This window comes from Scyliorhinus torazame, chromosome 20, assembly GCF_047496885.1.
Source record: "Scyliorhinus torazame isolate Kashiwa2021f chromosome 20, sScyTor2.1, whole genome shotgun sequence".
Taxonomy (NCBI): Eukaryota; Metazoa; Chordata; class Chondrichthyes; order Carcharhiniformes; family Scyliorhinidae; genus Scyliorhinus; species Scyliorhinus torazame.
The window spans coordinates 16235996-16261105 of record NC_092726.1 but is presented as its reverse complement, the minus strand read 5'-3'; the positions used below and the strand labels follow the sequence as shown (position 1 = coordinate 16261105).

The following is a 25110-nucleotide window of genomic DNA, read 5'->3' as shown; positions in this document are numbered from 1 at the left end:
ACAGTCAAGTATGTCTGGAGCTGGTTTCCATACTGAAGAGTCCATCAACTTGAGTTTCCATTCAAAGTTTCCATTTTCCCTAGGTCCTACAAACTGCTCAGCATCCTGCCGTGTCTCGCCCCTCTTTCTTCTGTCTGTGTTTTCAGTAAGTTGCATTCCTACCTTATCCCTTCATGTTGCTTTCACTCCACATTGCTTTGCATTCTTGGCTTGTTCTGAACATTGTGAGTCCATTTTCTCCATGAGACCCATCGCTCGCATGTGGAGATGGGTGCAATAAAACAAAATGGTGGTGGGTTTAACACAAAACTGATGACCTTTTTGCTTCCTAGGGTAAGTCTGGACTTTTGCAGTCCTGGAACGTCACTTGTGAGCCAGGTATTGCCTTAACACAAAGCCTCTGGAGCTCGCTGGGAGTGGGAAAATGGCACTAATAAGATGGTTTCTCCAGCTGAAACTCTCCACAGTTCTCATGTCGTCTGCTTGTCCGTTTGCTTCCATTTTCTCTTCCAGACAGCCGGTGTTAACACTACGGACAAAGAAATGGAGGCTCTATATTTACGCAATGTTACTTTTGAGGATGCTGGGGAGTATACGTGTTTGGCGGGTAATTCTATTGGGATTTCCCATCACTCTGCATGGTTGACAGTTCTTCCAGGTACATTCTGCTGTTTTCTCTACAATTAACCCCTTGAACAAATTCCCGTGGAACGCACTGCTTCTAAAGAGGGAGCGAATCATGCAGCAAAACATTTCCAACTCATTTTACCACAGAGTCTGCAAATACAGGCCAACCTTATGTGTATATTACTTGAACCTAGCATGTTTTCCTGTTTATTCTGCAGAACAGAGGTTTCCTGTGTCCCCTTCCTTCAGTCGATATCTAGTGATTAAAATAAAACTGGCACAAATTTGTATCTGTTCATGACCACACATTATAAATAACCTGTGAACTCAAGTGAGAACTGCCTGTGGTAAACGACTACTTCAGCAGTAAATATGCTCGGGACCTTTTACACCAAGTATGGCCCTTGATCGCCATTACAGAAAATGGCTTTTTTTAATCCATTTTTATTTAATTCATTTCATTTAAATTCCCCAGCAGCCCACGATGGAATTTCAACCCATTTCTACGGGTTATTAGTCCAGTCACCTGACCACTTTGCTAACTTTGTCTTATGACAAAGGAAAGACCACAAAATGCATGATTTGAAAACGCATAGTCTTGGAAATACTGAGCAGTTCTGGCAGTATTGGTGGAGAGAGAGAAACCCGGGTTAATGTTGCAGCTCGAGAATCCTTCATCTCTTCCTTCATCATGAAGTGGAGATGCCGGCGTTGGACTGGGGTGAGCACAGTACGAAGTCTTACAACACCAGGTTAAAGTCCAACAGGTTTGTTTCAATGTCACTAGCTTTCGGAGCGCTGCTCCTTCCTTAGGTGAATGAAGAGGTACTCTTCACTTCATCATTGCACTTTTAATTCCAGATTTTTATTGAATTCAGATTTCACCATCTGCCATGGTGGGATTCGAACGGACCCCAGAGCATTACCCTGGGTCCCTGGATTACTATTCCAGTGCCAATACCACAATACCACTGCCAATATGTACTGAGGAACAACAAAACCTTCTATTTATATAGCCCCTTCAACTTAATGAAATGTCCCAAGGTACTTCACAGGAGCATTATAAAACATAAATGTTTTAAAAAAACAACCTCTTCTTCAAGCCTGCAGAAACACCTTGTGTGAAGGACTCATGACGGACTGTAAACTGAATGTTGCATTCATACTTTCAGAGGGAACTCTACCTGTAGACCTTCTGTGCATGAGCAGCTCCTGGCTTCAAGAAGCAGTGTGCGAACTCCAAGGCTAGCTTAGAAATACCAGAGGTGAAGAGCTTTCACTTGGGGCTTTACTGCACCCATGAAAATTTTGAAAAACGGCTCCAAACCCCAGTTCTTGGAGGATTGAGCACAAAACTTGCAAATTGAGTAAATTAGCTTGCCTTGAAGTATATGGGTTTTGTTGAAAATACAACTTTGAAATGCATTTATTTTTGTTGGTCGTCATATTTTTGCACGTTCTGCGTATAAACTGACCATGCTTTCTGCAAAAACATGCTCAATCTGCAGCATGCTCACTTGATGCCACCTCCATCCCGATGGAAGTGGCTATCAATGCGACGTTGGCAAAGGGCTGATAATTGGCAGCAGATGGAAGTTACCGTGCAGGGTAGAGCATGGGGTGAACTTCCTCAATTATCAGCAATGTCCATCACACTTGCCGAACGTTAACCTTTAACTTGTAAATTTGAAGTTCATTCTTTTCTTCGAGGTGTGTTCAGGATGAAATCTATTTGAGGTGCAGGAGGGATGATAACGGATGGGTGGGGGGGGGACGATTGTGTGCGTGCAATTGCCGCGTATTGTGTTTTGAAACCTTGGCTTGTCTTGCAAATGCATAATGACTTTTCTCAGAGAAATAATTAAATATGTAGAACTCTAATTTGCCACGTCAAGGGTGAACTGCATTGCGCGAAAGCGATTAACAGGGTTGGACTCCCGTGTTCAGGTACAGTGTCCCGTTTGTTCTCACAGCTGAATTAATATTATTTATTTCAAAACAGAAATGATGTTCATGTGTCAAATCCTGAAAGAGTCTTTCTTATCAGGTGTGCAGCCAGTAACTGAACATGGACGGCAGTAAGAAGTGCTGCCAGCCCAGCTTGTACGAGGAAATGCATGCAAGGCATTTGTGCTTTTCTTAGTTCCTCAGCCTCCACTGTCCCCTGACTCAGCAGCTTAAATCTGTTGCACCGCAAGCCCCAGCAACCCATTCGATCAAAGTCATCCAGGTTCATTAGGAATGCAAGAAAATAGAAAGAAAATACCCAGCTCTTTATGTGAGGTTTTAAACTTTGGTGATTGTTAACCCCATCTTCTGTCTCTGGGATGGTTTCTCTTTCTCTCTCTCTCTCTCTCTCTCTCTGTTTCTCTGTCAGTCCAGTCTCTCTCTCTATCTGTCCATTCTCTCTCTCTATGTCTGTCCTATCTGTCCTGCCCCTCACTTTGTCTGTCCAGTCTCCCTCTCTCTCCCTCTGTCTATTGCATCTCCCCCTCCTCTCTCCCCTTCTCTCACATACCCCCTCTCGCCCCTTTCTCTTCTTACTCTCCAGTCCCTAACTCTCCCATCTACCTAACTCTCTCCCATCTCCTAACTCTCCCCTATCCCCTAAATCTCCCCTGTCTCCTAACTCTCCCCATCCCCTAACTCTCCCTCCTATCCCCATCTCTCCCCTATCCCCTAACTCTCCCCTATCCCCTAACTCTCCCCTATCCCCGAACTCTCCCCATCCCCTAACTCTCCCCATCCCCTAACTCTCCCCTATCCCCAAACTCTCCCCATCCCCTTACTCTCCCTATCCCCTAACTCTCCCCTATCCCCTAACTCTCCCCCTCCCCTAACTCTCCCTCCTATCCCCCACCTCTCCCCAATCCCCTAACTCTCCCACTAACCCCTAACTCTCCCCTATCCCCTAACACTCCCTCCTATCCCATAATGCTTGCCCTATAGGGCGGCATGTGGTGCAGTGGTTAGCACTGGGACTGCGGTGCTGAGGACCCGGGTTCGATCCCGGCCCTAGGTCACCGTCCATGTGGAGTTTGCACATTTTCCCCATGTTTCACCCCCACAACCCAAAGATGTGCATGTTAGGTGGATTGGCCACGCTAAATTGCCCCTTAATTGGAAAAAGAAAAATAATTGGCTGCTCTAAATTTATTTTAAAGAAAAATCTACACTATTCCCTAACTCTCCCCTATCCCCTACCTTTTCCCTATTCCCCACCTCTCCCCACCCCTAACTCTCCCCTATCCCCTAACTCTCCCCTATCCCTAACTCTCCCTATCCCCTAACTCTCCCCCATCCACCATCTCCCTCCTATCCCTGAACTCTCCCCTATTCCTGAACTCTCCCCTTATGCCCCTACCTCTCCCCTATCCCCTAACTCTCCCCATCCCCCACCTCCCCATTCCCTAACTCTCCCAATTCCTTAACTCTCCCCTATCCCCTAACTCTCCCCCTATCCACTAACCCTCCCCCTACCCCCCACCTCTCCCCATCCCCTAACTCTCCCCTCTATCCTCCGCCTCCCCCTATCCCCTAACTCTCCCCTAGCCCCTAACTCTCCCCCTAGCCCCTAACTCTCCCCCTATCCCCTAACTCTCCCCATATACCCTAACACTCCCCCTATCCCCCACCTCTCCCCAATCCCTTAACTCTCCCCCTACCTCCCACCTCTCCCCTATCCCCTAACTCGCCACTATCCCCTAACTCTCCCCTATCCCTTAACTCTCCCTATCCCCTAACTCTCCCCTATCCCTTAACTCTCCCTATCCCCTAACTCTCCCTCATCCACCATCTCTCTCCTATCCCTGAACTCACCCCTATTCCTGAACTCGCCCCCTTTGCCCCTACCTCTCCCCTATCCACTAACTCTCCCCGACCCACCACCTCTCCCCATCCCCTAACTCTCCCCTCTATCCTCCGCCTCCCCCTATCCCCTAACTCTCCCCTAGCCCCTAACTCTCCCCCCTAGCCCCTAACTCTCCCCCTATCCCCTAACTCTCCCCTTATTCCCTCCCCCTATCCCCTAACCCTCCCCTATCCCCTAACTCTCCCCCTATCCCCGAACTCTCCCCTTATCCCCTAACTCTCCCACTGTCCCCTAACCCCACCTTATCCCCTAACTCTCCCCTGTCCCCCATCTCTCCCCTATCCCCTAATTCACCCCTCTATCCTCCGCCTCCCTATCCCCTTAACTGTCCCCTATCCCCTAAGTCTCCCCATTTCCTCTAACTCTCCCCTTATCCCCTAACTCTCCCCCATCCCCCACCTCTCCTCAATCCCCTAACTCTCCCCCTACCTCTCCCCTATCCACTAACGTTCCACTATCCCCTAACTCTGCTCCCCTATCCCCCACTTCCCCCTATTCCCTAACACCCCCACTATCCGCTAACTCTCCCCTACCCCGTAACTCTCCCCCTATCCCCTAACTCTCTCCTATCCCCTAACTCTCCCCCTATCCCCTAACTCTCCCCATCCCCACCTCCCCCTATCCCCTAACTCTCCCCTATCCCATAACTCTCCCCATTTCCCCTAACTCTCCCCTTATCCCCTAACTCTCCCCCTATCCCCTAACTCTCCCCGTCCCCACCTCCCCCTATCCCCTAACTCTCCCCTACCTCTCCCCTATCCACTAACGTTCCACTATCCCCTAACTCTGCTCCCCTATCCCCCACTTCCCCCTATGCCCTAACACCCCCACTATCCCCTAACTCTCCCCTACCCCCTAACTCTCCCCCTATCCCCTAACTCTCCCCCTATCCCCCATCTCCCCATCCCCTAACTCTCCCCCTTATCCCCCACTTACCCCTATTCCCTAACTCTCTCCCTATCCCCTAACTCTCCCCTTATCCCCCACCTCTCCCCATCCCCTAATTCTCCCCCTATCCCTTAACTCTCCCCCTATCCACTAACTCTCCCCCTACCTCCCACCTCTCCCCATCCCCTAACTCTCCCACTACCCCCACCTCTCCCCTATCTCCTAACTCCCCCCATCCCCCACCTCCCCCTATCCCCTAACTCTCCCCCTATACCCCAACTCTCCCCCTATCCCCCATCTCCCCATCCCCTAACTCTCCCCCTTATCCCCCACTTACCCCTATTCCCTAACTCTCCCCCTATCCCCTAACTCTCCCCTTATCCCCCACCTCTCCCCATCCCCTAATTCTCCCCCTATCCCTTAACTCTCCCCCTATCCACTAACTCTCCCCCTACCTCCCACCTCTCCCCATCCCCTAACTCTCCCACTACCCCCCACCTCTCCCCTATCTCCTAACTCCCCCCACCTCCCCCTATCCCCTAACTCTCCCCCTATACCCCAACTCTCTCCCTATCCCCCATCTCTCCCCTATCCCTTAACTCTCCCCTCTATCCTCCGCCTATCCCCTAACCCTCCCATCCCTTAACTCTCCCCCCATCTCTCCCCCCTATCCCCTAACTCTCTCCCTATTCCCCTAACTCTCCCCTATCCTCCACCTCTCCCCTATCCCGTAACATTCCCCCTACTCCCCACCTCTCCCCTATCCCCTAACTCTCCCCCAACCCTTAACTCTCCCCTATCCCTTAACTTTCCCCCTATCCCCTAACTCCCCCCCATCCTCCACTTCCAATTTCCTAGCTCCCCTATCCCCCACCTCTCCCCTATTCCCTAACTCTCCCCTTATTCCTTTACTTTCCCCTATCCCCTAACTCTCCCCCCATCCCCTACTTTCCATTCCCTAACTCCCCTATGCCCCACTTCTCCCCTATTCCCTAACTCTCCTATTCCCTAACTCTTCCCCTGTCCCCCACCTACCCCTATCCCCTAACTCTCCCCTATCCCCTAACTCTCCCCATATCCACCACCTCCCCCTATCCCCTAACCCTCCCCCATCCCTTAACTCTCCCCCCCATCCTCTAACTCTCCCCTATACCCTAACTCTCCCCCCCCTTTCCCCATCTCTCTCCCCTTATGTTCTATCCCCACCTCTCTCCCCCGATCGCCCACCTCCGTCTAGCCCTATCCCCTAACTCTCCCCCCATCCCTCACTTCCCATTCCCTAACTCCCCTATGCCCCACCTCTCCCCTATTCCCTAACTCTCCTATCCCGTAACTCTTCCCCTGTCCCCCACCTCCCCTATCCCCTAACTCTCCCCTACCCCCTAACTATCCCCCTATCTCCCACCTATCCCCTAACTCCCCCTATCCCCCACCTCCCCATCCCCTAACTCTCCCCACTTCCCCCATTACCTAACTCTACCCCTATCCCCTCACTCTCCCCTATCCCCCACCACTCCCCTATCCCCTAACTCTCCCCCTATCCCCCACCTCCCCCTATCCCCCCTCTTCCCTATCCCCTAACTCTCCCCTCTATCCTCCACCTCCCCTATCCCCTAACTCTCCCCATCCCTTAACTCTCCCCATCCCTTAACTCTCCCCTATCCCCTAACTCACCCCCTATCCCCCACCTCTCCCCATCCCCTAACTCCCCCTACCTCTCCCCTATCCCCTAACTCTCCACTATCCCTTAACTCTCCCCCCCATCCCCCACTTCACCCTATTCTCAAACTCTCCCCCTATCCCCTAACTCTCCCCCTATTCCCTAACTCTCCTCCTCTCCCCCACCTCTCCCCTATCCCTTAACTCTCCCCTATCTCCTACCTCTCCCCTGACACTCCCCCTACTCCCCACCTTTCCCCCTATTCCCTAACTCTCCCCCTGTCCCCCACCTCTCCCCTATCCTCTACCTATCCCCTAACACTCCCCCTACTCCCCACCTCTCCCTTATCCCCTAACTCTCCCCCTATCCCTCAACTCTCCCCTTATCCCTTAACTTTCCCCCATCCCCTAACTCTCCCCCCATCCCCCACTTCCAATTTCCTAACTCTCCCCTATTCCCCACCTCTGCCCTATTCCTTAACTCTCTCCTATCCCCTAACTCTCCCCCTATCCTCAACTCTCCCCCTGTCCCCCACCTCCCCCTATCCCCTAACTCTCCCCTATCCCTTAACTCTCCCCCATACCCCTCCTCTCCCCTATCCCCTAACTCTCCCTCCCATCCCCATTCCCTAACTCCCCTATGCCGCACCTCTCCCCTATTCCCTAACTCTCCTATCCCCTAACACGCCCCTATCCCTTAACTCTCCCCTATCCCCCTCCTCTCCCCTATCCCTTAACTCTCCCTCTAACCTCCACCTCTCCCCCTAGCCCCCACCTGTCCCCATCCCCGAACTCTACCCTTTCCCCTAACTCTCCCCCACCCCCTAACACTCCCCCTATCCCACACCTCTCCCCTATCCCCCACCTCTCCCCATCCCCTAACTCTCCCCCATCCCCTAACTCTCCCCCATCCCCAAGCTTTCCCCCTATCCCCCACCTCTCCCCTATCACCTAACTCTCCCCCTATCCCCCACCTCCCACTATCCCCTAACTCTCCCCCATCCCCTACTTCTCCCCTATCCCCTAACTCTCCCCTATCCCCCACCTCCCTCTATCCCCTAACTCTCCCCCATCCCCTATTCCCTCACTCTCCCCCCTACCCCCCACATTTTCCCTATCCCCTAGCTCTCCCCTACCCCTACTTCTCCCCCTAACCCCTACCTCTCCCCCCTACCCCTCACCACCCCTATCCCCCACCTCCCTCTATCCCCTATCCCCTAACTCTCCCCCCGATCCCTTAACTCTCCCCCCTATCCGCCACCTTTCCCCTATCCCCCACCACTCCCCATCCCCTAACTCTCCCCATCCCCTCCCCCTGTCCCCCATCTTTCCCCTATCCCCCAGCTCTCCCCCTACCCCCACCTCTCCCCTATCCCCTAACTCTCCCCCTATCCCCCACCTCCCTCTATCCTCTAACTATCCCCCCGATCCCCCACTTTTCCCCTATCCCCTAGCTCTCCCCTATGCCCTACTTCTCCCCCAACCCCTACCTCTCCCCCCATCCCCTAACTCTCCCCCTAGCCCTTAACTCTCCCCCTATCCCTTAACTCTCCCCTTAACTCTCCCCATCCCTTAACTCTCCCCTTATCCCTTAACTTTCCCCCTATCCCCTAACTCTCCCCCATCCCCCCACTTCCAATTTCCTAACTCTCCCCTATCCCCCACCTCTCCCCTATTCCCTAACTCTCACCTATCCCCTAACTCTCCCCCTATCCCCTAACTCTCCCCGTCCCCACCTCCCCCATCCCCTAACTCTCCCCTATCCCATAACTCTTCCCATTTCCCCTAACTCTCCCCCTATCCCCCACCTCTCCTCAATCCCCTAACTCTCCCCTATCCACTAACGTTCCACTCTCCCCTAACTCTGCTCCCCTATCCCCCACTTCCCCCTATTCCCTAACACCCCCACTATCCCCTAACTCTCCCCTACCTCCTAACTCTCCCCCTACCCCCTAACTCCCCCTATCCCCTACCTCCCCACCCCCTAACTCTCCCCTTTATCCCCCACTTACCCCTATTCCCTAACTCTCCCCCTGTCCCCTAACTCTCCCCTATCCCCTAACTCTCCCCTTATCCCCCACCTCTCCCCATCCCCTAATTCTCCCCCTATCCCTTAACTCTCCCCCTAGCCCCCACCTCTCCCCGTCCCCCACCTTTCCCCTATCCCCAAGCTCTCCCCCTATCCCCCACCTCTCCCCATCACCTAACTCTCCCCCCTATCCTCCACCTCCCACTATCCCCTAACTCTCCTATCCCCCACCTCCCTCTATCCCCTAACTCTCCCCCCTGTCCCCCGCCTCTCTCCCCCTATGCCCCACCTCCGTCTATCCCCTAACTCTCCCCTATCCCTTAACTCTCCCTCTACCCTCCACCTCTTTCCTATCCCCTATCTCTCCCCCTATCCCCCACCTGCCCCCATCCCCGAACTCTACCCCATCCCCTAACTCTCCCCCTAGCCCCCACCTCTCTCCTGTCCCCCACCTTTCCCCTATCCCCAAGCTCTCCCCCTATCCCCCATCTCTCCCCATCCCCAAACTCTCCCCTATCCCCTAACTCTCCCCATCCCCTCCCCCTCCCCCTCTCTTTCCCCCCACCTCACCCTTTCTCTCTCCCGAACCCCTCTCTTCCCCCTAACCCCATGAAGTTAATTCGAGGGGGAGAGGTCAACACTGATCTATCGAATGCACCTCAAGCTTTCTCCTTGGACATTCTAACTGGTCCCAAGCCCCTGCCCCTTCCCAGTAGGATTGCAACATTTTTCCTTTCAGTTGCTTCTGCAATTCCCTTCCGAAACCCGTGATTGAATCTACTTCCAACCCACACACAGGTATTGTATTCCAGATCTAAACCACTTCCTGTGTCAAAAAAACTTTTTTCCTGATGTTGCCGATACTCTTGCCAATTTCCTCCAAGCCACTCACCATCCTGACTTGGAAATACATCACCGTTCCTTCACTGTCACTGTCGTCCTCCCGAACAGCACTGTGGGTGTACTGTTACAGAATATTATTATTGTACATCTTCTTATTTAAATCCATTGCTGATGTCACCAGTAAGTGCTGTGACTGTTGTTACTGTTATTTTGGTGTTTAACTAGCTGCTCCCATTTTTGAGTCCATACTATATTTTAAACTTTGTTATTTTAATATATTGTTTCAATATATATTTGAGCAGCACGGTAGCAAAAGTGGATAGCACTGTGGCTTCACAGCGCCAGGTTTGATTCCCCGCTGGGTCACTGTCTGTGCGGAGTCTGCACGTTCTACCTGTGTCTGCGTGGGTTTCCTCCGGGTGCTCCGGTTTCCTCCCACAGTCCAAAGACGTGCAGGTTAGGTGGATTGGCCATGATAAATTGTCCCTTAGTGACCAAAAAGTTTAGGAGGGGTCATTGGGTTACAAGAATAGGGTGGAAGTGAGGGCTTAAGTGGGTCGGTGCAGACTCAATGGGCCGAGTGGCCTCTTTCTGCACTGTATGTTCTATGTATATTAAACAAGATTAATTTTACCTGGAAGATGAATGTGACCTTTTTGTGGTCAAGTTAGCACATGCACCTACACCTTGGGGACTGCAGCAGTTCCAGAAGGCAGCTCACCCCCACCTTCTCGTGGAGCAATTAGGAATGGGTAATAAATACTGGCCCAACCAGCTACGCCCACAACCCATGAAGGAACTTTTAAAAATCACTTTAACTCTGTGCCCCCTGATTATTGACCCTTTCACCGATCTATCAACTTTGTCCAGGCCCCCGATGATTTTGAAAAGCTCCATCATCCAATCTCCTCTCAACCTTCTGTTATCCCAAGGATTCCAGCTGCAATTTCTCTAGTCTGTTCTCACAACTGAAATTCCTCATTGCTGGAACTCTTCGATCTTTCCTGCACCCTCTCTGACGCCTTCACATTTTTCGTACCATGCAGCCCTGAAAATTGAGCCAATCCTCCAGTTGAGTTGGAAAGCAACAAAGAGAATATAACGACACAGTTTGACACAATCCACTCACCTGGGGTCCAGCAAGGATGAGATTTCTCATTTGGCACATGCTGGGTGGGTTTCTGCATCTCACACTTTCAGCATCTTGGGAATGCCTGTTTTGCCTGAGGATGATTTTGATGAAGTTTGATTGATTGACTGAAGATTAACATTGAGATTGCCTCAGTGTAGTTTGAAGGCCCAGTCATAAATAAATTGCCTGCCTGACACACTGACTGAGTTGCAACTTGTTTCGGAAGCACTCTGAAGATCCTCTATTGTGTTTGTCATGGCATTTTTCTCAGCTCTTCTCGTTGCATGGAGCTGGGAAGCTTTGCTCCCCTCTAATTATTAACTCAGTGTGTTTATATAAACCAGCAAAACCCCAATTGTATTCCAACCTGGAACTCACTCTCAGCTATTGATTCACGCATAGATAAACAGAGGAGGCCCAGTTTTATTCCAAATTTCCTTCTGGGGCATGAGTGTTCCACTGGGTCTCACTAGGAAACCCAAGGCCTGCCTTGTGCTGACCTCCTTCTATGTCTGAATGTGGGCTGGTAACGGGGGGGGTGGGAGGTGGGGGGGACAAGAACTCCATGGCAAGGGGAATTGAGGTGATGAAGAAACGTGCCTCAATGGATACGTTTATTTTCACTGTGGGAGGATAAGAGAAAGCTCTGGGGTCTTGGATATCAGTAAAGATGTTTCTCAGACTGAAATTAGCAAGGCATTCAATTTGGAAAATGAAATGGGGTCACGGGCAGTTCATTGACAAGAATGGCTGAGTATTGGAGATTGAAGGAATCATTTCCGGCAGGATAATGCATAAATGTCTCTTGATGATCTGTATGAATCGCATCAAACACCTTTGTGACTTGATCACTGATCAAGCAGCCTGTTGTTGAGTGCTTGGTTATTAGTGAGTGGAAATGTGTACAACTACAATGCCTTGCATGCATGAAAAATGAGGGCAACAAAATGCCGAGGACAGCAATTTGATTTGTGTGGCAGAAAGGGCTGATTATTTTTTTGCAAGGAATTTGCTGGCAGCTGACCACCCATTCCCCAGCTTGCACCTGGAGCATGTAAATCTGTAGCCACTTTGTGGCATCTGGCCTTCCGTATTAAGTGTATCGCTGTTGTGGATGTGAGGTGTGTCTCTTTCTTTTATTTCCTTTAAACGAGCTCTTCTTTCAACCTGCCCAGTGATGGAGGATAAACCGTCCACTCTGTACCCGCCCATATACCTGGAGATCATCATCTACTGCACTGGAGCCTTCCTCACCTCGTGTATGGTGGTAGCAGCTGTCATCATTCGCATGAAGAGTACTGCCAAGAAACCAGACTTCAACAGCCAGCTGGCTGTGCACAAACTAGCCAAGAGCATTCCCCTCCGCAGACAGGTAACAGAAAGTAAATAAAGAGTTCAAGAAAACTTTACCCTAGCCTCTAAGAAAACTGTGCAAGTTTGGCTTCAGCCTCATTCAAGCTGAGCGGCTGTGGGGCGGGGGGGGTCATAATCTATTGGACAACTTAACAGTGAGCCCACATTGGCTTGACCTCAGCAAATGGGAAAAGAGCCTTTGGGAGCCCTGACATGGTTTATTAAACTACCCCAATTGGTGGCCAATCAGTGAATGTCCTGCCATGGGGGCCACACTGAAAGGGATGATAGTCTCGGCCCAGCTACTGATCTGCTTTGATTTTGTTTGCAATAGGGGTTTAGGCCCTGTCATTGGTCACAGCACTGCTGTCCGAGTGGGGGCAGGGTACAGGGGGAAAGGAAGTTAACCAGGTTTCCTGCTATTCAATATGGAAATGATTTGTGCTGCAAATTCCATATCTACCTGAGAAAGTAGGAGAATGGCACAAAGTGAATTGCTCACTCGGGAAGCAGCACGTACGATGGGCTGAATGAGTTCCTGCACTGTACAAATGCTGTGATTCTATCCTCTGAAACCCGACCACACCATCGAAGCCCTCCTACCCAGTCACCCCTGGACATTCACTTCTCTTGAGCGAAGAGCCTCACCCATCCTGTTCAGTGGATCTCCTCTGTCCTGGTATCGTGACAGCACAGAACAGAACTGTATCCTTCAAGATTTCTCCTCCCTCCTTCCATTCCCGCTGACTGCCGAGAGTGCCTCCTCTCCGGAAGAAAAGCTTTGATCTCATTCCATTATTCCTGTCAGGAATACGTTCAGATTCTCTCATCTCCACAATAACCTTCTCTTCAGTTTAAAAAAAAATCCAGTTGAGCAAAGTGAGAGAGAGATTAGGTCAGCCTGTCACTGCAGTATGTCAATTCCTTTACCTGTGCTCATGTCCAGTAAATTGGGCAGTGCTGATATTTCAGTAACTGCTTTTCCCAGGTCAGGTCATTGGGAAGGAGTGCTGAATCAGCAAGTGATGTTGAGTGAGTCAGATGAGGAAGAAAAACGGCACAGGGAATTGATAAGCGAAGCCTTTCCTCAGCCATCTGTGATGTGGGCAAGGACTTGATGTGTCTTCGTGGATAACTGTCTGGGTAAATGCTTTCTACCCCCAGGCTCCAGTTGGTTAAGCAGTCTGACCTGAGGGGTCACTGCCCTTTGGCATCAAGTTGCAGGTCTCCAGTCACCCATGCCAAGCTGAGTTATGGCAGATCTTTTATCTCAACCTCTCGTCCACGCCTCATCCTCTCAGAATCCAAAAATGATACTTAGTGAAATTTTTATCGACATTGAACCCACAGCTGTCTGGTTAGAGCATTGCCAAGATTCACAACTCTGGGTGAAGATGTTTCTCCTCATCTCCGTTCCAAATGGCCTGATCCTGAGATCGTGACCCCATGTTCCAGACTCCTCAGTGGAAGGAGGTGGCCTGCTGAACAAGTTCTCACCTATCTACCTGTTGCTAATGCATCTGTCCATGGCAGGACAGCAAGAATAATTACACAAAGTGCTTCTGGAGACCAAGTCACATCTTCACACTAACAACACCCTTCATCCTTCAGAAGAGAAAGGTTGCAAATAAGGAGGAAACAATTAGTTCAGGATCTGATCTTAGCCAGAAGCACTGTGAAGGGAGTGTAAGTAAAATAGCCGGAATGCCAATATCCTGCAGGTGTGCCTGCCTTCCAGAGAAGACTGGGAGAAATCAGTTCAGCCAGTTTCTAAACCTCCCACTCAATTTTCCTTGGTAGTCAATGGACAGGGATGTTGGGTGGAGCTTATAATAGGCTGCCATTCTGATAAAGCCCACTTCACAATAACATCTCAAATGCAAATCTATTGCCTTTCACGCCCTTCTGATGAAGTCACGAGATAGGAAGTTTCCATTCCGCTCAGACGTTCTCCAGACTCGCTGCACTGCCCCCCAACCTTGTCAAAGTGTTCCAAATGAGGCGGAGACGATGCAAAACCCAATCATGGAGGCTAGAAACTGTAAGGGAAACTCGGAACTCTTGAGTGACAGTGAATCCATTCAGAATCAGCATCATTCATGTGAATATAGGGGCAGCCACCCCGCTTTCTCTGTAAGAGCACAAGTACAAGGGGAAAGGCTACAGAAATCAGAACTGTCAGTGTGCTGCAGGCGCAGGCATTGAAACATTAACCTTCCAGATAGTGAGCAGCGGGATATTTGTGAAATTGTGTGGAAGGTGGTCTGTAACTCACCGAGTGCACACTCCGGCACAGACCTGGGGAGATTGTATTGTGTCAAGCTAAGAACATCTCCACAGACCATGTGTGCGTCAGACTCGAGCCTGGCCTCCACTTAGAAAGGAGTGATTTCATAACAACAGCCATTGTTTTGACATCTTGCAAGACCTGGATAAAAGGTAGCACAAGTGGCTTCACAGCACCAGGGGCCCAGGTTCGATTCCCCGCTGGGTCACTGTCTGTGTGGAGTCTACACGTTCTCCCCGTGTCTGTGCGGGTTTCCTCCGGGTGCTCCGGTTTCCTCCCACAGTCCAAAGACGTGCAGGTCAGGTATATTGGCCATGATAAATTGCCCTCAGTGTCCAAAAAAGGTTAGGAGGGGTTATTGGGTTACGGGGATAGGGTGGAAGTGAGGGCTTAAGTGGGTCGGTGCAGACTCGATGGGCCGAATGGCCTCCTGCACTGTATGTTCTATGTAAAACCACAAGAAATAATGGATGGAATCATGAAAGCTGGAAAAAGAAGAAATCTTTTGGCCTTTGTTCAACTTAGCACTGATGGAAGAGATGGGAATGGTTGTGGAGAGTGGGGTAGGGTAGAGGAGTGAGTGAATGGCCAAGGGCCCGGATCTTAGCACAGTGCAGTGCTCTGGCTGCTGTTTGTGGATCTCTTTTACAGACTCTAACCTCTGGTGTCTCTGTCTATCCCAACACAGGTATCCGTTGATTCCAGCTCCTCCATGCATTCGGGTGTCCTGCTGGTTCGGACAGCTCGACATTCATCCAATGGAACTCCGATGTTGGCAGGGGTCTCGGAGTATGAGCTTCCCGAGGACCCTCGCTGGGAGTTCTCCAGAGTCAGGTGAGTGCGTTCTGTGTTTTGTTCTCTCAGTGGCACAGATTTTGAGTCTGAGCAAAGAGCCTGGGCCTGAGCTGTCGATGTGGTTGTGGGTTCCTCTCACTGGGGGAGGTGGAATTGGAATTCTGCCAATTCTTCCATCAACATTCAGTTAATAGTTCATTCAGTCGGAACAAAAACAGGAAACGCAGTGAAAAATAGAATGTACTCCAAACGTGACCAGACTTATTTATAAACCCAGGCCTGCGGATCAGCTGCGGTTCAAGCCTTGGACATGTGCCCGGGCGGTGAACTGGGTGGCTCATTGAACTTCAAAGGTCACCCTCTGACTGAGACTCGGGGCCCAGCTCTGAACCCCAAAGCCTGGGGTGAAGGCCTCGTATCTGGAAGCCTGCTTTGAAATGAACCAGAGTCAGCCTTTCATTGCCCACGGCCCCAGAGCTCACATCAACTGCGAGTGCATGGTGTGAATTCAGAGTCAGGCCAAGAGAGAATGCAAGCAGGCCCTGGTCGGTAGCTCCAAATGCATTGGGAATTTTCCCTTGGTGAAGTATAACTCTGGTCAAGGCTGTAAAAGAGTGGAAGTAGCTCATTGAGCAGCTTGTACACTGAATCAAATCGCCGAGGAGTTTATTTAACACTGGGATCATTGCCACTCCTACCAAGATTTCCCAAAGCCGTATCGAAGAGGGTAATGCCAAGCTAAATTACCAATAGCACTCTTGAGCGACCAGGTTCACATTGGTGCCAGGACAGGTTCAAAGATCACGACAGAGCCAAGGGAGCTCCACTCTGTCTCTGACGGTGCAGTGTACCTGAGGTGTAACAGGAAAACACAGGTATTGATTCATGTTTACAGAGAGTAGTTTGATTTGTTGTCATGTTGTAACTGGGTCTGGACTGCAGCCATAGCATTGAAAACCTGAAGAATCTCCACAATGCACAGTTTGAGGAGGTTACAGATCATGGTACAATTTTGCCGTGATGGACTATTTTATTGAATTCTTCCTTGGTGGTTCCAGCACCCAGAGGGTTAAAATTTGTCACCGTTGGCAACTTGTGTAAGGTGCAGAGAAGAAGCATCCAGACCATGAGACAAATGGCAGGATAGATTTGCCGGCGGCTGTTGCCGTTAGCTGTTGAATTCAATAAGTTTGGTCAGTTCGGTTGAGGCATTTTGTGGAGCTTGTAAAATTATTCATTTGATTGGCAGCTCTGTATTCTGGGGCCATCGCAGGTACTTGAGGGTCAGGATTCTTCGGGCCGTAGGACTTAGGAGCAGGCCGTTCAGCCCTTGGAACCTGCTCCGCCATTCAGTAAGATCCGCTTTGCCAGCTGCCTCCCATTTTGCTTGATTCCCTCATTTTTAAAAGCTCTGTCCAACTCTGCTTTGAACATACCCAATGACCCAGCCGCCACTGCTCTCTGGGGGAGAGAATTCCACAGACTAACGGCCCTCTGAGAGAGAAAAAACTCCTCAGGTCGACCTCTTATTCTTCAAACGTGTTCCCTGGTTCTCCTCTGGTTCCACAAGTGGAAACAGCCGCCTGATACCTACCCTGTCACATCCCCTCAGGATCTTGTATGTTTCAGTGAGATCACCTCTCAGTCTCCTGAACTCCCAATGGATATAGTCAAAGGATAAGCCCCTCATGGCAGGAATGAGTTGAGTGAACTTTGAATGGTGCTTGCTCTTTGATAGACTGGGCTGGGAGAAACAGGGCTGTGGGTATGCAGAGAGCGATCCAAAGTTGTCCAGGTTAGGCGGATTGGCCGTGCTAAATTGCCACTTAGTGTCCAAAGGTTAGTTGGGGTGATTGAGGTGGGACTGGGTAGGTTGCTCTTTCAGAGGGTCAGTGCAGACTTAATGGGCCGAATGGCCACTTCCTACACTGTAGGTATTCTATGCCTGTGCTCTGTTGACTCGCCACTCCGAAGCTGTCAGGCCCACCGTTCCAGTCTGAAGCTCAAGTAGCCGGTGAAAACTCACCACGAGTACAAGAGCAGGCGAGAGGCCTTCAGCTGGTGCGTGGCATTTCAAGTAGGTTGTTCCGAATTATTATCGTGGCACTGACTCTGAACATCCACGAGGGTTCTCCCCATCCTGCCATAAGTTGAGTCGGAACTTAGTGACGTTCCTGCAGAAACAGTTCCACCATTCCCCTGTCAAAGGTACAGGATGGTTGGGGGGATTGACTGGGAGAATTGCTCCCTGTGGAATTTTTGGTGTCTGTTTCCACAGAGTCTGAGGCGTTTATTTGCTTAATATTAAATCAATGAAATCAGTGTAATGGTTTCTAGCCTAGCCAGAGTCTGATGAAGTGTTTTTAATATACCCGTCTGTGATATATTGTACCCCACTAAGCTAGGGATCTTGCTCTATTTTCACTTCTGGGCCCTGCTGTGGATTTGTGGGCAGCTACAAGCAAGCCTTGAGGTCCATGGGGTATGCTCTCTGGGAAGGTAGCAAGGAAATGAGTCGGTGCGTGGATGTCCAAAAACTTTGCGGCTATTAACCTATGGGATGTGAAGCTGCTGCAGTTAAATATTTCCAGCAAAATGTTTTCAAAGATGGTTAGCTGATGGGATTTATTGATGGGATCAGGCTCAGACTGATGAGGTTTCGATTGACAACGCCTATCTTAGCTTGATAAGATCGGTCTTGGCTTGGTGAGATTGACTGGGTCTGTTGTAGCTTAATGGGGACAAACTCCTCCAACAAACATCTCTCGCTTTTATTATTTTCCAATGTCTGCACAGAGCCAGGAGTAGGAAAGAACAGAGAAATCCTAACTGGAATAGTTGGCTGAAGACATACAGAATTGTGGTAGAGCGGCCCCTTAAGGGACGAGCCCTCGCGGTCCGCGTGGCTGGCTGTCGCGTGGGGGAGCACAAACCCCGGTCAATGGGGGAAAACCTGGGAGCCAGAGAGTAAAGACTTTTTTCGTGGCTTTGCGCCTGTGTACAGTTTACCTTTACTTGTTACCAAAAACCCTAGTTCAGTGATAGTGGAAGTCTCCTCAGTCTTGCCTCGAACCACCACAAGAATGTTAAGAGGAGGGAATTAAAACATCACAAATTCAATAATAAATAATAATAATCTTTTATTGTCACAAGTATGAAGTTACTGTGAAAAGCCCCTAGTTGCCACGTTCCGACGCCTGTTCGGGTAAGCTGGTACGGGAATTGAACACGCGGTGCTGGCCTTGTTCTGCATCACAAACCAGCTGTCTAGCCTACTGAGCTAAACCAGCCCTTTCACGTGGTTCTCAGAGTGTCTAATCTTTGATAAGTTGATGGCCATTGAAATGTTTTGTCCAGATTAGGGTACTATTGTTTAATGTGGAACAGGTATGGCGGGGTAGAAGAAACTGCTACCGTCATGGATTTAGTTGGTAATTAGTGCATCAGACAGACCAATTAAAGTCGTGTTAAGGCCATTTGGTCCATTGAAGTGCGTTCTTCAAACTCCTCAAGCGAGAGAATCTAGCTGCCTTCCGAATTTTCCTTGGCTGGAATTTTCCAGCAGGTGCCGCCAATGGTGATCCCCTCCAATGGTGGAGGGTGCGGGCCACGCAAAACCCCACAGATATCGGGGGGGGGGGGGGGGGGGGGGGGGGGACCGGAAGATCCCACCACGGACCGAAGGCGAACCCCTTCTGCCATCTGAAAATAGGCCGCTGGGTGTGGGGGGGTGCTAGAAAATCTAACCCTTGTATTTGTAGGTCCACGAGGCTTATTCCAAACACCTACCCCTCATTGAAAAAGTGTTCCCCAAGATCACTGAAACTGTTTACTCTTTATCTGACAAAGCACTGTATCCTGGTGCATGGGCAGCACGGTAGCACAGTGGCTAGCCCTGTTGCTTCACAGCTCCACGGTCCCGGGTTCGATTCCCGGCCTGGGTCACCGTCTGTGTGGAGTCTGCACGCCCTCCCCGTGTCTGTGTGAGTTTATCCGGGTGTTCCGGTTTCCTCCCACAGTCCCGAAAGACGTGCTGTTAGGTGAATTGGACATTCTGAATTCTCCCTCTGTGTACCTGAACAGGCGCCGGAATGTGGCGACTAGGGGCTTTTGCAGTGTTAATGTAAGCCTACTCGTGACAATAAAGATTATTATTAATTTCAAATAAAATTCTGCATTTACTCTCTCGGTGCCATTTCTTATTTTCTGATAACTATAAACTCCTCTTTGATCTCCTTTTATCTGGTCTACTCATACCTTGAAACTTTTTAACGGTTAATTTACAGACACCAACCTCGCTCCCCGTATGCCCCAAACATCCCACTTCATACAAAACGTTTTGGAATGAAGATGTTGAATGCATTGTATAGGGTCAGAGTTGAGTGCTGCATGTTGGTGGTGTTGCATCTCTGGAGATCAATAACATTGACAGCTTTGGCCAAAGCGAAAACCGGAAGAGGTGAAACCAACCTGAGGAAGAAGAATGAGAAAGATTTGGATGACTCTTACAAGATTACAAGAGAACCTGGCCCTAGAATGAGTGATTGAGTGGGAGAATAAGAACCTTCTTCCTATCACTGATCTCTCTCATGTATATGCTGAATTGCAGAAAGGCCTCCGCTGCTTCTGTGTATCTCTTGGTAATGTTCTCTTATTCTGGAAATGAGCATATTGTGATTGGGAGCTGTACATTCCTCATTGAGAACGTGCTTAAGGACAATGTGTTGGCTTCTCTTAATTCTCCACACAAGCACCACATAGAATTCCTACAGTGCAAAAGGTGGCCAGTCGGCCCATCGAGTCTGCACCGACCCTCCGAAAGAGGGTCCCACTCCTCCGCCCTATCTCCAGAGCCTCGTAACCCCACCTAACCTGCACATCTTTAGATTGGCTGAGGAAACCCACGCAGACACGGGGAGAAGGTGCAAACTCCACACAGTCACCCAAGACCGGAAGTGAACCCCGGTCCAAGGTGCTGTGAGGCAGAAGTGCTAACCATTGTGCCACCGTCCTGCCCTGGCCTCAAATCTCAGGAGCAAAATATAAGGGGGGGAGTGGGGGAGACAGGTCTTGCTACATCTACCCCAAACAAAGGTTAAATCATCCATGTGAGCAATTCCCACTGGTACCTCATGTGCAATTCGCAACACCTCCTTTCTATACCCTTCCGGCAATACTACTTGATGAACTTCTGCCCACTTTTCATCTGCCTGTATATGTACAGGTCTCCATTTTCTCATCAAGACATCACTTTTACGGTAATAATTACTGGTATACTCTAAGATTCCTCTTCCGTATATGCTTTCTGATATATCTGTTTTATTTCTACATCTTTCTGTTGTAACTCTGCCAATTTTCCTGAACTAAAAATATCCGCCTCATCCTCCACCTGTTCTTGTTCTTTTTCAACCATCTGATCAAAAATCATTTCTGATAATTGCACTTCAACTTCATCTTCACTCTTTGATTTCTCATAGAACATTACAGCGCAGTACAGGCCCTTCGGCCCTCGATGTTGCGCCGACCTGTGAAACCACTCTAAAGCCCATCTACACTATTCCCTTATCGTCATATGTCTATCCAATGACCATTTGAATGCCCTTAGTGTTGGCGAGTCCACTACTGTTGCAGGCAAGGCATTCCACGCCCTTACTACTCTCTGAGTAAAGAACCTACCTCTGACATCTGTCTTATATCTATCTCCCCTCAATTTAAAGCTATGTCCCCTCGTGCTAGACATCACCATCCGAGGAAAAAGGCTCTCACTGTCCATCCTATCCAATCCTCTGATCATCTTGTATGCCTCAATTAAGTCACCTCGTAACCGCCTTCTCTCAAACAAAAACAGCCTCAAGTCCCTCACCTTTCCTCATAAGATCTTCCCTCCATACCAGGCAACATTCTGGTAAATCTCCTCTGCACCCTTTCCAATGCTTCCACATCCTTCCTATAATGCGGCGACCAGAACTGCACACAATACTCCAAATGCGGCCACACCAGAGTTTTGTACAGCTGCAACATGACCTCATGGCTCTGAAACTCAATCCCTCTACCAATAAAAGCTAATACACCGTACACCTTCTTAACAACCCTTTCAACCTGGGTGGCAACTTTCAGGGATCTATCTTCTCGTCTTGTCTTAACCTGTGACTTTGCAACCTTGTTACTACACAATCCAGAAAAATCCCAGGATATTCGTCCTTCAACCCTTCAGTTGTCTGATTTTCCACTGGCTTATCAACCACAATAGGCATCACTACCACCTGCGATCCAAGATAAACTGTATTCCTGGACAAGATAGTTTATCTATTACTCCTACTACCACTTCACCACTCTTCACTGGACTTTCCAACCTTACCCTATATAATGGAACGCTACTCCTCTCACCCTGAATTTCACATATCACCACCTTTTCTGGCAACATTCTTCCCAAACTACATAATTTCTCATCTCTTACCATTAAAGATTGACTAGCCCCTGTATCTCTTAAAATTGTGACTTCTTTACCTGCTCCTCCTGATACACGAGTAAACTTTACCCACACAAGTAAATTCTTTAAAGACATCTGGCACCTTCTTAACAATTACTTCTTGAACTGGCGGTACAATCATTTGCACCTCCTTCGCTTCCCTTGGGCTTTCCTTTACCACTCCAACAAATCCTGTTATCTTATCCTGTTTTACCACATCAGCCTTCCCAGTGCTTTTATTCAACCACCAACACTGTGACTTTACATGGCCTAGTTTATTACAGTGAAAACATTTGAAAATTTTCATCTCTTTTCCACCGTCCTGTATTTCTTTTTTAATCTGAGGTACACTCTCTTTATTATCTCCCATCAGATCACCTTTACCTTTACCACTTGACTTTTTCTCATGTCCCCAGTTTCTATCGCTCACAGGCTGAAACTGATGTCGGAAATCAATCTTTGATTTATGAACTAATTCATAATCATCTGCCATTTCTGCTGCTAATCTCACAGTTTTAACCCTCTGTTCTTCCACATGAGTTCTCACTACATCAGGAATTAAATTTTTAAACTCCTCCAAAAGTATAATTTCTCTGAGAGCGTCATACGTTTGGTCTATTTTCAAAGCCCTCATCCACCTGTCAAAATTACTCTGTTTGAGCCTTTCAAACTCCATGTATGTTTGACCAAATTCTTTCCTTAAATTTCTAAACCTTTGTCTGTAAGCTTAAGATGGATTTCTTCACCTCCTCATATGATCCAGATACCTCCTCCAGGAGTGAAGCAAACACTTCACTAGCCCTATCTACCAGCTTTGTTTGAATCAGTAATACCCACATGTCCTGTGGCCATTGCATTTGTTTAGCTACCTTCTCAAATTGAATGAAAAAGGCTTCTACCTCCTTTTCGTCAAACCTTGGCAATGCTTGGATATATTTAAATAGGTCCCACCACGTCTTCGACTATGACTATGTATTTTCAGAACCCCAAAATGTATCTTGGAGTTCAACCAACCTCCCCTTTAATGCTATTGTTGCTTTTCCGAGCACACGGCTTGTTCTCCAGGTGTGATATTACAATTAAGGACACGTGGGTTTTTAAACACAAAACAATGTTTATTGAACTCAACTTAACCTTTTAAATAAACATTGGATCTCTTAACACCCCTTACTTCAAAGATAACCCTGAAAATATTACAACACTAAATAATCCTTCAGTTATCCCTTTCAACATCCATGTGACTTAACACCTTTAAACAGAAACACATCAGGTTAAAGGCTTTACTATTATGAGTTTAAATCACCCAAATGATCCAGAGATAGTATTTCATGGCAGAGATCACAGCAGATCCAGCTCACTGCAAAACACGGACACACCCAAGCTCTTTTCCTCAAAACTGAAACTTCAAAATGGCTGAACTGAGCTCAGCTCCACCCACTCTCTGACGTCACTGTTTTCTTAAAGGTACATTGCATAAACATCCAATTCTTAAAGGTACTCTCACATGACAGAAGGAAGTGGCGATTGGTTTGGCAGGAGAGCCGGCACGATTTACCAGAATGACCCCAGGACTCTCCAGGTTTAAATTACAAAGTAGTTTTGTCTTGCCTGAAATTTCGAAGATCAAAGGATTGTTTGATCAAAGTTTCAACATGTTGAGAACAGATAGGAACTATTTCTGTTGGTTGTGGAGTCATGGACTAGGGGGCAGGGCCTAACCAATAGAGGCAGATCTTTCAGGGGTGAACCACTTGAACACACAAAGGAGTGCATGTTTGGAGCTCACTTCCACAAAGAACACTTGATTTTAAATCTGAAATTGGTAGATTATTGTTATCCACAGGTACTCAGGAATATGGGGCAACGGCAGAGGTTTGGTGTCGACTCGATGGGCTGAATGGCCTCCTTCACTGCAGAGATTCTATGGTATTCTATGACAGATTGTAAATTGAGTTAGATTGCAGATCAGCCATGATCTCAATGAATGGCAGTGAAATGGGCTTATGGGGATGAAAAAAAAAAATTTTTTTAGAGTACCCAATTAATTTTTTCCAATTAAGGACAATTTAGTGTGGCCAATCCACCTCACCTGAACATCTTTGGGTTGTGAGGGTGAGTCCCACGCAGTCACAGGGAGAATGTGCAAGCTCCTCACGATAGTGATCTGGGGCCGGGATCGAACCCGGGTCCTCAGTACTGTGAGGCAGCAGTGCTAACCACTGCGCCATTGTGCCACCCTAGCTTGAGAGGATAAATGGCCTCATACTGTTCCTTTGTAAGGAACCCTGTGCATGTGGGGGACAGTTGGTGGGGCGTGGAGCGATCAATCTGAAATGAAACAAATTGAGTTGTGTGTGCTTTAATCCCTGTGTTCTCCCTGATCTCTAGGCTGACACTAGGTAAACCGCTTGGTGAGGGGTGCTTTGGGCAAGTGGTGATGGGAGAGACCATTGGCATTGACAAGGATAAGCCCAGCAGGCCAGTTACCGTGGCTGTGAAGATGTTAAAAGGTGAGTGCTTGTTTGATCCAATCACCCCGACACCATTGGTTGCTGCAGTTTCAGACAGTTAGATACACTTGAATAGGTGGATCGTGAACAATGTGATTGGAGGGAAATGTAAGGTGCCCCAATACTCCCCTGCCTTTGCAAACTCCTCTCCCAAGGTTGAGTAAGTTGTGTGCTGACCTATCTCATAGACTAAAAAATATGCCTCAACCAATGGCCTCTGTATTGAGGCTGGGTGTGAGTGAGGACAGGCTATTTGACAAAGGTGAATTGTTCATCAGCTGCCCCTTTCCAGCAGCGATGACTGTTTAGTGATGGAGGACAGGCTCACTGGCTGATTAAAGTTTGGCTATATTGAGGCCGTTTCCCTGCCTTGCCTGAGGTCAGCTTGCCTCACTTCCCTTGTCTTGTCCAGCCTTTGCACATTGAGTTACTGGGGAATGGTTGAGATTTGTCTCCCGATAAAATTCAATCTGGCCACTAAGTTAGAAGGCAGTGTCCATATTGATGCTCCTGTTACCCCACCTGACAGTCTCAGCATTTGACAATTAGTCGTGGCATGGCAATTGGCAGCGGCAATTCTGCACACCCAAGTAAAGGTCAAAAACCGAAGAGCCAAGATGGAGTGCACACTTAAAAGCTGCCATTTT

The 25110-nt window shown here is 48.9% G+C and overlaps 2 protein-coding genes across 2 annotated transcripts in view; both read left to right on the top strand.

Moving 5' to 3' along the window:
* LOC140396913 (histone-lysine N-methyltransferase NSD3-like) overlaps nucleotides 1-25110 on the top strand; it is a 579137-nt gene that overhangs the window by 477736 nt on the left and 76291 nt on the right.
* Nucleotides 1-25110, top strand: part of LOC140397074 (fibroblast growth factor receptor 1-like) — a 215582-nt gene that overhangs the window by 188040 nt on the left and 2432 nt on the right. The window contains exons 9-11 of the mRNA XM_072486106.1: nucleotides 12225-12421; nucleotides 15378-15523; nucleotides 24342-24463. Of these exons, the coding sequence (XP_072342207.1) occupies nucleotides 12225-12421; nucleotides 15378-15523; nucleotides 24342-24463 (465 nt within the window). The remainder of the gene's footprint in view (nucleotides 1-12224; nucleotides 12422-15377; nucleotides 15524-24341; nucleotides 24464-25110) is intronic.